The sequence below is a fragment of the Capsicum annuum genome, chromosome 1 (assembly GCF_002878395.1).
Source record: "Capsicum annuum cultivar UCD-10X-F1 chromosome 1, UCD10Xv1.1, whole genome shotgun sequence".
Lineage (NCBI taxonomy): Eukaryota > Viridiplantae > Streptophyta > Magnoliopsida > Solanales > Solanaceae > Capsicum > Capsicum annuum.
In genome coordinates, this window is record NC_061111.1 from 31357332 (window position 1) to 31370724 (window position 13393).

Consider the following 13393-nt stretch of genomic DNA (forward strand, 5'->3'; position numbering starts at 1 on the left):
ATTTGATATCAAGTTCAGAGTCATTTTTATGTATTAACTCTTTAGATATGAATCCTGCAGGAAACACCAACCGGAAGTAGCCTCCACCATGAATTTATATTAGATATAGACTCGAATTCTTTAATCCGAACAGAAAAAACTCATTCCTCTCGCCACACTCAACTCAAAATGCACTTTGTAATAACAAGAGGCATCATATATAGATTACAAACTTTAAGAATTCATATATCGACATATATAATCAAACAACTTCAAAATGGTAAGTGAAACATCGTATAGCTACACCAAATCAATATATATATATATATATGTTAGACGTTTGAATAATACAGAGTTCATTTACTTAACAATAATTAATTAACGTGCGTTTGGGCAAATTTTTAACATTTGAGCTCTTTGCTTTACTGCATCATTACTATTTCCAAGAATGATATTTACATTAATTGGACACGCTATTAGTTACACTTAGATATGCAAAGACACGATGGTTAAAATCATTTAAATATACTATTAACGAATCATTTTACTTGTCGCATTTTGATTTATACATTCCTTAAAACAAAGTTCTTTGCTCTAATTTAGATATATGTCCTGCAGGAAACACTAACTGAAAGTCGCCGGCTTCTACCGTGAATTTATTTTAGATATAGACTCGACGCCTTTAATTCAAGCAGAAAAAACTCATTCAACTAGCCACACTCAACTCAAAATAACAAAAAGAATCATATATAGAACACAAACTTTAAAATGCCATATATCAACATATATAATTAAACAACTTCAAATTGGTAAGTGAAACGCTTACCAAAATACTTGGGTATTACAATTTACAATCTTCAAACTAAACCAACCATCTCAAAGTATAGTATAGTATCCTCAACCCTCAACCCTCACCAGTCACCCCCCACCCCCACCCCACCCCACCCATACACACACAAAGAAAGAAAGACCCTCCAAGAAATTATAAAGACATCCTTAAATCTTGACTTGAGAAATCAATTACTACTAGTTAAGAGCACTGGAAGCCAGCAGGAGCTTCTTTGGAACAAACATTAAGAAGCAAACTAAGTGAAACTGGAACATTAAGGTTAATCCCCAAAATATTAGCCTTAATAGCAGTGCAAAGACAAAGAGCAGCTTCAGCATTAGCAAGTCCAGAAAGTAGGCTACAACAAGGTGTCACTGGTGGTGAGCCAATAACAGCATTCACTAAACCAAGAACATCAGCACAAACACCTAACTTAAGTGTATCAATTGGGCAAGTTTCTGTAGGATAATAAGGAGGTGGAGGGCATGATGGTTTTGGTTTTGGCTTTGGCTTTGGTTTAGGACAAGTGCCACAGCCAGAAACTACGGCAAAGAAAAGGTTGAGGCAAAGGAAAAGAGCAAGAGTACTTGGGAAAACATTCTTGGAAGCCATTGGGTGTGTATGTGTGCGTGTGTTTGGTTTGATCAAGTGATGAGTGCATAATTATGCAAGAGGTAAAGACTATTTATAGACTTGAAAAGGCAAAGGGATAACCTCTGTCTTCAGTTCATTATAATTACAGGCAAATTTAAGTAGGGTCATTTGTATTTTCCCCTTATTTTGTGTCTGTAATTTTTGCTCTTTAGGATAAATAGTTTTTTCATTATTGGGCATAAATGTATATTTTTTGCATTATAACATTTCACTAGTTATTACGTCTTGTGTCCTTAGAATGGGCAAATTAATTGGGTAACGAAATGTTTTAAGTAAGGTAAATGTACTGTTTCCTCTCTGAACTATAAATGAAATTGTTGAGACACATTCTAATTTAAAGGGGGTCATATTACCCCTGGACTAATTAAAATCGTGTTTTTGGCAACCTTAAGTGTCTATGTGACACATACGTGTGCCTACATGGACCAATAGTATGTTGATTCACGCAGTGTGCCACGTATACGCCACGTAGGCCTTAAGGTTGCCAAAAATACGATTTTAATTAATACAGGGGTAATAGGAACTCCTTTAATAAGTTGGAGTGTGTCTCAACAATTTCGTTTATAGTTCAGGATGAAAATAGTTCATTTTCTCTTATAAGTGTAATCATCCAACTTTCGATTTATATATTACTGTTATGAAATGAATCTTAGGTCTTACTCAACCCAAAAGACTAGTTCAAGAAGTGATGATTGTCCAAGTGGAAACCACCTATCACATAATTTATCGATATTGGACTTCTTTAATATATACCCCCTTCCCCGGCCAGACGTCCCCCTTTTTAGTGTCTAAAGCCGGAGATCTGCAGTATGGACAATTTTAATGTATAGGATTTTAACAAATATCATGAACGAGATCAAGATGGAACTTGTATTTATATCATTTGAATAAAAAAAAAAATTAAAATTAACTCAAACCCCAAAACTAGCTCAAAAATTAAAATTATCAAAGCCATATAGAAATACCCGGTGTGGAATTTCTTCAACAATTACGCTATAGACGTGAAGCCAATTTGTAAGCAAAAAGAGTTTTTATCATGTCAATATACAGTTAGATTTATCTATGATAATTATTCTCTATAATGACATAACATTTTACTATAATGATCAATTTTTTTTGTTCTGAAATTTGACTTTTCAGAAAGTTATTTTATACTATGGTTTCTATTAACAATATTTTGTTAGCAGGATAATGCAATTCTGGTACCTAATTTATGAAATTTCCATGAGAGTATATATCTAGTCACGTAGGTAAGTCACTTTATAATGTTCACGTGATACAACTTCAAAATAAGAAGATAAAAACACATTATTTTTCCGACCCAACCTAATGCCTGATATCTTTCATTACGTGGTACATCATGATTTTTCATTTTGTTTTTTTAAGTTCAGTTAGAAAATGAGTTTTGAAATTTATCTTCAAGTAGTGCTAAGTTGAAAAGCAGCCTTAAGTACTGTGTTTTGAAAAATCTTACTAATTGAGTTGATTTTGATTATTTGAATTCTTACCTTGTTTGTTTCATAATCTTCTCTCTCATTTCGTCTGGTATTTATAGGTAATCTTTATTTTCCAAGACATATATAAAAGTAAAATTACTCTGTCACAAAAATTTTTATAATTTTAGTTCAATAATTTGAAGGTTGATTGAAGGATCATCCATAAATTTAACCCATAAAAGGTTGTCCTTTCACTATCAAATTTTCCCAAAACGCCCTAATTTAGTTAGACCTTGAAGGAATGCCGGTAACCAAGCTAAATAAAGCAGTACCATCAATCACTAGTGTGTTCGGAGTGATGGAAGATATTTTTCATGGAAAATATTTTCTTAAAAAATAAAGTTTTTTTAATTTATTTTTGTTGTGTTTGATTCATAAACGAAAAATATTATCCTAAAAAGATTTATATATAATTTAGACAAGTATCATAGCAAAGTGAGGATGTGATCAGGGTGGTGATGCTAGGGCTATGAGGTAAAGGTGAAGATGAAATGTGTTAGAGGGTGAGGAGGACACAATGATTTATGAAATGTTACGAGCGGAACGTGCTTCCTAAGCTTCCACTAGAAAAATGATTTTATTCAAACCGTACGTGGAAACAACCTCTTAATTTGCCAAACAACCTCCTAAGCTTTCACTAAAAAAGTGATGTAAGATAAGGCTCCGTATAGTAAATCCTTGTAATTCAATTCTTCTTCAAACACCCACACATAGCAAGAATTCAGTACACCAAATTAAGCTATACCCTTATTTCGTTCGTACCAAATACACTCCAAATTAAAAAGAAAAACACGTAGGGCTCAAGGACGCGGTTTTGATAAACAAGAACAGACCTTCAAAGGCATTTCTTGAACAGTAGAATTATCTTTGTCTAAACTTCATTATTATTAATAATTTTCAATTTTTTATCACATATTGTGATAGAGTAACTAGGATTCTTTCGCCCTTAATTAAAAAAAAAAAAAAAGATTCAAAAATTGAGAGTGAAAAAAGAAATCATTATAGAAATTAGAGGCTTTTCTTTAACAAATCTTTACGAGACATGAATTCAAATTAATTTGACTCATAAATTAGTATCGAACACTAAAAATGTGGAGTTGTCAGTTGACTAAGCAACTTTATCTGGATAGTGTACATTACTCTCTAGATATGTCCCAAAATACTTATCATATTTTATTTTATTTTGAGAGTCAAATTATATGAATTTTGATCAATAGCTTAAGATTACTCATCACTAATTGAGATGACACACTTAATAAGAAAAATAATTAATAACATGGTTATTTTACTGTAGTATTTCTATTAAATGATGTTTACATTATATCTTGAAATTAATTTGGAGAAAAAATAATTAATGTTAAGGGCAAAATAGAAAAAAAGAAATTGTCTTTTCCTAATATGTCAAAAATGACATGTAAAAATAGAAATTCAATTAGGAAACTAGTAACAAGTAAAAGTGAACGGAGGAATTATTTTTTTATCTTATTGATATGCGAAAAATTGATCTGGTTATGTAGTTTTGAATATATGAATTTTAAATTTTTAATCAAAATATTAAATTAATATAATTTAATCTAATTTAATTTTAATAATTAGTCAAAATGACTTTTGAATAGCAAAACGTGATAACTGTTTTGGGAGAGAAAAATATCAAAGAAGGCATTATAGCTAAGCACTCGAAGTAGCTTCTTTGGATTGAAATTAGTTCCTTTAATAAAGATGTACATTTATTTATTTGATCTACCTAGGCATCATTGATTTGGAAACTGAAATGAGAATTATTAAGACTGAAAGTGAAACCTTCCACTATCTCTAATTATTAAATTTGATGTTAACTAGCATATCATAAAGAAGATGGAAAAAGAATGCAATACACATACCCATGTGCCATTATGGCAATTCTTTTGGCTCTATACAGAAACCCAACCAATATTTTGGAGGTTTGTGAGAAACACAAGCACAAGTTGGGTTTCTGAATTTTTCTCTTGGTCTGTTAATTATCAGATACAATAAATCATCTGGTGCTTCTTTTCCAGCTAATTTTTTTCTTTTTTTTCTTTTCTTTTTCTAAATATATTTGATCATGAATTTAGATATAGAATTTTTAAATTATTTAAAATAATATTTTATATATTTGAAAATTATATAAGAAGTACTATAAATTACAGTAATTAATAATTTAAAATATTTAAAAATATATAAAAAAGTTATAGTCAAATATAAACTCGTTTGACTCTTGATATACGATAGGAACAACATAAATTGGGATGGGTAGTAACATTTATAATAGCCAGCAAGCATCATAACAGAATTAGTATTGGAGTCAGAATTTCCACGTTATGAATTTTGAATTTTAGAATAACTATTTCAAATGATATAACTAAGCTCTAAATCTAATATTGGCACGTCTTTAATTAAATTTCTAATATGTGTACTGTCTGATCAAAAACTATTGAATTGCAAAGTAGTATTGTCTACTAGTACTAAACTAGCTAGCACCATAAAAAAAAAAAGGATATTTATAAGAAGATTCATCTTCTGGTATATATTATTGACCTTGTAGTAAACACACAATGTGTTTTTTTGACGAACATGAGTTCAAATAAACCTCCTTCTGCCAACGTTTCTGATTTGTGCATCATTATAGCCCTACAAAAAAACACAGTAGAAACTTCTAGATAAGAAAAACGAAGATATTATTAAGAGTTTTTTTTCCTTTTGCAAGTAAGTTGGCCACCCTGCACTTTTCATCAAACTAGAACACATAATTGTAGGTACTAGTGGGCTATATATGTCTGGTACAATATGTTAGTTTTCCAAGTCACATGAGTGGCTGAGGGTTCCTCAGGCAAGAAAATATCTTTTTGTTCTTTGATTAATTAATAATTGGAAATTAGCCCTACAAAAGATTCTACACGTTGAAAGAAAATTTGGGTAAAAAATGTGTTTTTTTCTCAACCAGAAGAAATTGAGAATTTTATGACTGAATACAGTCCGAAACTTTCTACAGTGATAGTGTTTCATAGTTGCTATAGTCAGGTATTATTATATATGTACACTGATATTTGACGTTTACATTTCATTAGTCGTGCACAAAAATATGCATAATTAAAAAAAAGTATGAAAATGTACAAAAAATCAATATCAATCGTCTTTTTCCTCGTGAAGTTATGACCATAACTGACGGCCTTCAGATATATACAATCTTTTCTCTTTTAGATATTTTTACTTGAAATTTGTTATTCTGTGACATAAATGATTACTATCATACTTTTTTTTTAAAAAAAAAGAGGGATAAGTCATCGTTTACATCCTAAACTATACACGAAAAGTCTAGGTCACACTTATACTATAGTAGCGACCTATTACACACCTAAACTACAAAAAAATGGAATTATTACCTCCCCGCAACAACCATTAAAGGTGCGATTCTTATACTCGTTTTAGACGCGTCCAGCCTTTTGAATAACAAAAATAAACGGCTAAAAATATTAAAACTACAACACTTTTAATTTCCAATGGATCTATTGAACCCTAATTTCTATTTAAGCCAATTTGGGACTACAAACTAAAAACCCTAATTTTTAAATTTGTCTTTCAAAATCTAAATTGAAGATCATTTGTTTGAAGAATTGGTAACTTAATGTTAATAAAATTAATTTTTTTATTTTTTCAATTGAAAAATATTAATAAAATTAATTTTTTTATTTATTCATTTTAATATATGGTCCCACCTTCTTCAATTGCTTCTTCTTCACCAAAATCACCACCACAACACTACCATTGACACCATCATCATCAAACTCAAATCTTCACTACAATAATTTTAAGAATCCACCATAGATTTCATTATCGAAATCACAATACAACCATTAGTATCACAAACAACCACCATAAAATTCAACATATCCACTACTAAAATTGCAATCGGAATCACAATATAGAAAAAATATGAATAGCAATCATAGATATCTTACCAATCCAATTGGGTTTTTTCTAAACGGAGCCTGGATACTTCATTTTTTTAGTCCAACCAAGCCAACCATAAATTATTCTAATTGATAATAGTAATATGAATCCCCTCAAAAATGGATCTAATTGCACTATTGCGAACATCCAAAGTTACAAAAATTACCACAAATTTGCACCTGCAACACTACTAAATTCTAATGACGCGTTACAATTGGCAATGAAACTTCCCCTTCCCCTTCCCCTTTTGTCTTCCTCTTCCCACACCTGCCACATCAAAATTTCATCTTTCAACACATAAGCCACTTGTCCGAAAAATACAAACAGTTGATGCACCACAAGATTCACATAGAAACAGTTGATGCACCACGAAATTTCTTCGACCTCCAAAGCACATAAAAAACACCTTCCTCGAATCTGTCTCCTTGTAATTTCATCCCAAGATCAAAAAGTATCTATTGAAAACTTTTACTTTCGTCAGAAAATAAAATTTCGGGGACCTTCACTTTTTTCTTTGTCGTCGTCTATCTCACGACTCATCCTTATTGAGAAGCCTTTGAATCTTGATGCTCTGTTACTGTATTCGTTTGTTGGTGAAGTTCCTTTTTAGAGGTGATGGGAAAGATGAATGAGGTAAGGAAGATGACTTGAAAATTTTTATTTAAAAATAATTTTTAAAATTATTTTTGACGTGAAAAGTGACATGGAGCGAGTGAAGTACACTCCACTCATTGAACTTGGGTATGGGTGTCGCGGGGAGGTAATAGTTCCACTTTTTATAGTTTAGGTGTGTAATAGGTCACTACTATAGTTTAGGTGTGATCTAGACTTTTCGTGCATAGTTGGGGTGGAAACGATGACATTTTCCAAAAAAAATTGTTATATATAATATATTTCTTAAAAAATATTATTGTATTATATTTGAGTATGACTGTCATAGAGGGGTAATTTTACAAAGAATGTATTGTTATAATGAATGTCATTGTTGTTAAAGGTAGAATGATGTTATAGAGAAGTAAAATTTAATATGAAAAATCAATTTCAATTATAATGAAATGACGTCATAATGAATGATCATCATATAGAGGTGTCTTTTCTAGTAGTTGGTGCAGTCATAAGTTTCTTACTGATTCATTCTTCCACTGTGCCACTGCCGGAGGTATTTCAATGAGTCCTCAAAATGGGATGATGTCGGACCGATTCAATTCGAACTTTCTTTATTGAGAACGCTCACTGAACGAACATTCTCAATATTATGCCTTAAGACGATTCGAATCTCCACGTTTTTTAGCACAAAATTTTGAGTCAAAGGTTTTGAGTAACAAATTAAAGGGGGGGGGGGGGGGGAGGGGGGTTAATCTCTTTCTAGCCAAAAATAGTTGTTTTTTAAAAAAAAAATAAAAAATACAATGCCCATGGAAGAATAATTATAACTCTTTGGTGATTAGAGAGAAAAAAAGGTGTTGTATTACATTTTTATTACCAAAACATATTACTTCAACTTTCAAAATTAAGTTGGTTTGCTAGGCAAAAATAGTTTTTTTTTAAAAAAAAAAAATACAATGCCCGTGGATATAAGAATAATTATAACTCTTTGGTGATTAGAGAAAAAACGGTGTTGCATTACATTTTTATTACCAAAACATATTACTTCAACTTTCAAACTCGAGGTGGTGAGAAATGTGTAAGTGTGGTAATATTTCTTTCATTCTATTTTATTTGACATTTTTTAACATGGCACATTTATTAAAAAAATTAATTAAAAATATATTTTATAAAATTAATTCTATTAATGACGTCTTGAAATTTTAAATCTAATTACTATTATTATTTTATTAATTATTTAATATTGAGAGTAATATGAGAATGAAGTAATAAAATATTTTTGATTTAAGAAATTGAATAACTAATTTAAAACAAACATATTTTAAAAAAAAAAAGATTAAATGAAAAAAAATGAAAGGAGTGTACACACGTGCGAAATCAAATTATCATACTAATAAAGGCAGTGACAACAATTTGGAAAAGGATGTATACTTGAAATATTCCCCAATATTTAACTCGTTCTTTTAGTGAAAAAAACCATTTCCTACTACAGTACTGTTTTGAACTTGGCAAATAGCAATTCGATATCTCCGATTTTCCAAAGGTTCTTTTTTTTTTTTTTTTTTTTTTTGTTAAAAAGAGATTCATTCATTCATAGATTAAGGGGGTGAGTTGGGGTGCTCCTCACAGTTGGAGGGGCCAAAATAAGATTGTTCGGGGCCACATCCCAGCCTTGTAGGATAATTGAGTTGTTGTTAATTGTACGATTAGATAGTGATCCGTTTGAGTTGTTGTTAATTGTACGATTAGATAGTGATCCGTTACAATTTGACTGCACAAGGACATTTACAAAATGAGGCATTAGCCAAAATAATTTTGGTGATCCCAAAATCTGACTTTTTGCTCCTTCCTTAGCAAGCATATCCGCTACTGCGTTCTGCTCCCTGTAAATTTTGACTGGTGTTGCTACCTACATCTCTAGCATTAGTGACCTGCACTCAACAATGAGATTATGGTAGTAAGGGTGATCATTTATAAGCATTTGAGTAACAGCAGTAGAATCAATTTTGATAAGGAAGTTAGTGAAGTTATTGGTTTTGGCAATAGAAAGTTCATGCCATAATGCCAACAGTTCTGCCATAACAGAGGTTGTATGGGGCAAGTGCATCATGAACCCCAGGGTCTAGATTCCATTATGATTTCGAAAGAGACCGCCTACCCCTTTTGTTCCAGGGTTGCCTTGGGCTGAGCCATCAATTTTGAGCTTTAGCTGCCCACAAGTCGGAGGATTCTATTTGATGGTATTGTGGTGGAGCTACATGGTTGAGTGGGGTTATTGGGTGACAGCATGGTGAATTCAGTCGCCAAAAATATAGCCATATCAATGAAGATGGTGGAGGATTTAATGTTGAAAATGTTGTCATTCTTACAAAGCCAAATTACCCAGAGGCAGTGTGGGAAGAGAATTTTACATGTTAACCAGGCATTAAAAGGTTTCCCTCTAATTTGCTCCCAGATAGTGTCCCAATTAACAATAGATAAGTTGGCCCATAGCTAGTTAGGTTTGTATCTGGCCTTTTGGGAGAGTTCTGCCCAGAAGGAAGTAGCATTTGAGCATCTGAAGAAGATGTGGTTGGCATCTTCCTCTTAGTTTTGGTACACAGAGCAGTGAGGTTGGATGGCTAAGCCAATGTGGTTTAGGTAGGCATTGGTAGGGAGTGTTGTGTAGTAAAAGCCAGAGAAAATCTTTGGTTTTGTTGGGGGTTTGGGTAATCTTTGGTTTTGTTGGGGTTTGGGCTTTCTAGACTAGTTTAAAGTTTCTGTGGGTGTGTTTTTGCATCCCAGGGTCAGAGATCAGATGGTAAACACTTCCTATGCTGAAGACAGCGTTGCTAGTTAAACCCCAGGTGGGTTTGTCATCTTCAGTGGGATTATGAGGGGGGACGGTACTTGTGATAATGTTCTTGAGGTGTTGAGGAAGGACTATAGAGATGTGTCTAAAGTCCTAGGTACCATTATGATGGACTTGATTAATGATTGTATTCATATCAGCGGTGGTAAGGGAGCAATGGATGAGGCTCCTGATGCTACCTAAGTGGGGGATCCAACTATCAATGAAGAATTTATCTCTATCCCCTTTTCCTAGCCTCCAGTTTATGCCTCTAGAACAGTCAGCCCAGTCTCTAAGGATGTTTCTCCAGGTTCTTGATCCAGGGCCAACATTATGGTGATTGTATTTAGAGAGCATAGCACTACCCCAAAGGTTGTTGGGGTGCATGGCCATCCTCCATGCTAAGCCATCATAGAGAGCTCTATTTCTGATTCCACTTTTATGAAGACCTAAACCCCCATCTCTTTTGGTGGTGGTGAGAGTGTCCCAATTAAGAAGATACGGTTTTTTTTTTCTGCATTGCTACCCCAAAGAAAATCCCTTTGAGTTTTGTCTATGAGTTCTAGGACTCTGCTGGGTACTTTGATGTAATGCATAATGTGAGTTGGTATGTTGCTCAGTGTAACTTTAGCAAGAACAGTTCTACCAGCCAAGTTGAGGAATTTTGTTTTCCTCCCTGCAATCCTTTGATGCATGTTATCCAAGATGAATTGGAAATCACTATTTTTAGGCTTAGAGTGGAAAACAGGATATCCAAGGTATTTGCTATAGTCCTGGATAGCTTGGATGTTGAGGATTTGGGTGTAGATGGAGGCATTAGGGACAGTGCAGTTTTTGGAGAACGACACTTTAGATTTGGTATTGTTGATGGTTTGTCCTGAGAGGCTGCTGAAGGCTTTTAGGATATTGACATTGGTTTGGCAATTGCTGGGGGAGGCCTTGGCCAAGAGAGTGAGGTCATTAGCAAAAAAAGGTGGGAGATTTTAGGCTCACCATTGGTGATGCCAATGGGTCCCATCTTTTAGCTTTGACTTCAGTGTTAATGCCTCTGAAAAGTCTCACCATGCAGAGAATGAAGAGGTAAGGAGACATAGGGTCTCCTTATTTGATACCTCTAAAGAGGTTAAAGAACTCAATTTTGGATCTATTTACCAATATAGAGATAGAGGAGGTAGAGACACTGGACATGATAAGCTTGGTGAGCTTGTCAGGGAAACCAAAATATAGGAGGGTATCTTTTATGAAGGACCACTCCAGTTTGTCAAAGGCTTTCTCTAGGTCAATCTTCAAGATCATGTTAGAGTTCTTCCCCCTCATCTTGCTGAAGTGGGTGATGTACTCTTGGATAATGATAACATGGTCAGAGGCTCTTCTGTTCGATAAGAAACTAGCTTGGTTGGGACCAATGATGGAGGAAAGATAGGGCTTGATCCTGTTTACAATGATTTTTGTTACAAGCTTATAAGTGGTGTTGCAGAGTCCTATGGGTCTGAAGTTCCTGAGAGATACAACATCTTTGCATTTGGGGATGAGGCAAATAAGGGTAGAATTATTTTCCTTAGGTATGGTGGATTTGGAAAAAGCTTCCCTACAGAAGTCTATAGTCTTGGGACCAACAATGTTCCAGAACTTCTGAAAAAAGAGGAGGTACAGGTAATTGAGGCCTGGAGCCTTAAGGGGTTTAAAAGACTTGAGGGCAATCAAGATTTCAATGTTCCTGAGGGGGGAGTCAAGTCTATCTCTTGCTTCCCTTGTAAGGATGTTGGAGTTGTCCTCAGAAATGAAATGACTATTGGGGATAGAGGTATGACTGGTAGTGTAGAGACTGCTATAGTGGTCGATGATGTGATTCTTGATGTCATTCTCTTCAGAGATGACATTTCCCACATTGTTTTTGAGCTCAACAATTCTATTCCTTCTTCTCTTATTAATGGTGGAAAAATGAAAGAATGCAGTGTTGGCATCCCCCTCATTAAGCCAAGAGATTCTGGACTTTGCTCTCCAGAAGTCTTCTTCACACTTGAGGGCACTATCATAATCATAGAGGAGCTCATTCTCCAATTTGTGGAGTAAGTTGCTATTGTGATAGTGGGGGGATTTCTGTATACCATCTAACCTAGCCAGAATGGTTCTGAGTCTATGGAAGAAATTACCAAAGACATTTCTATTCTAATGGTTGGCCTTTGCATGAAATTGAGAGATGCCTTGGTAGATGGTAGTAGGTCCCAAGAAACAACTCTCAACCAGACAGTGGAAGGATTGGTGGTTGCGCTACATGGGCTCAAACCTAAAGGGTTTATCTGTTTGTCTAGCACTTTGTTTATTGAGTGACATAAGGAGGGGACAATGATATGACTTGGTTCTAGGCAAATGCGTAATGATAGTATCGACGTAGTGGTTTATCCAAGAGGTATTGGCCAGAGATCTGTCTAGCCTTTTCCTGGATAGGGCACCCCTGGTTTCTATACCTTTTATTGGTCCAAGTGTATTTGCATCCCTTAAAACCGAGGTCCACTATGTTACAGTAATTTAAGCAATTCCAAAAGTGGTTGGTGTCACACCCCCTTTTTTAACTCCAAAAGGATTATGGTTTTAAGTTTCGAAATGTTTTTTATTATTAAAGTGACAAAAGATGAAAGTTTGTTTCGAAAAAAGATTATTTACATTTTTATTCAGAGTCGCCACTTGGCATAATCCGGTGTGCCAAGTCACCTTTGAAAAATCCTTTTCAAAACAATTTGACTCTTTAAGACTGGTTTGCGAACAGAGATTCCGGCTAAGGAATTCTGTTGACCGAGGGGAAGGTGTTAGGCACCCCTCGATCCCGTGGTTCGACCACGATCGGTTGGTGGAGCATATTGACTAATTTTGACACTACGAATGTACAAACCACACAAAACACGTAACAATCAAACAAACAAACAAAACAGAACAAATCAAAATATAGTGTTCAGTCCAATTTATACATCCAAAAATAGAAAAATGCGAAAATAAATCTTATCTAACCTACACTAATCCTAACTACGCTCC

The 13393-nt window shown here is 33.9% G+C and overlaps 1 protein-coding gene across 1 annotated transcript; it reads right to left on the reverse strand.

Moving 5' to 3' along the window:
* Window positions 1-729: 729 nt before the first annotated feature.
* On the reverse strand, window positions 730-1534 carry LOC107871515 (14 kDa proline-rich protein DC2.15). Its single transcript, XM_016718469.2, has one exon. The coding sequence runs from the start codon at window positions 1418-1420 to the stop codon at window positions 1010-1012; it is 411 nt and encodes a 136-aa protein (XP_016573955.2). The 5' UTR covers window positions 1421-1534; the 3' UTR covers window positions 730-1009.
* Between the last annotated feature and the right edge of the window lie 11859 nt (window positions 1535-13393).

What these genes read in the sequence shown, in the direction of transcription:
- LOC107871515 (XM_016718469.2), bottom strand. Translation starts at nt 1,420, where the DNA reads ATGGCTTCCAAGAATGTTTTCCCAAGTACTCTTGCTCTTTTCCTTTGC.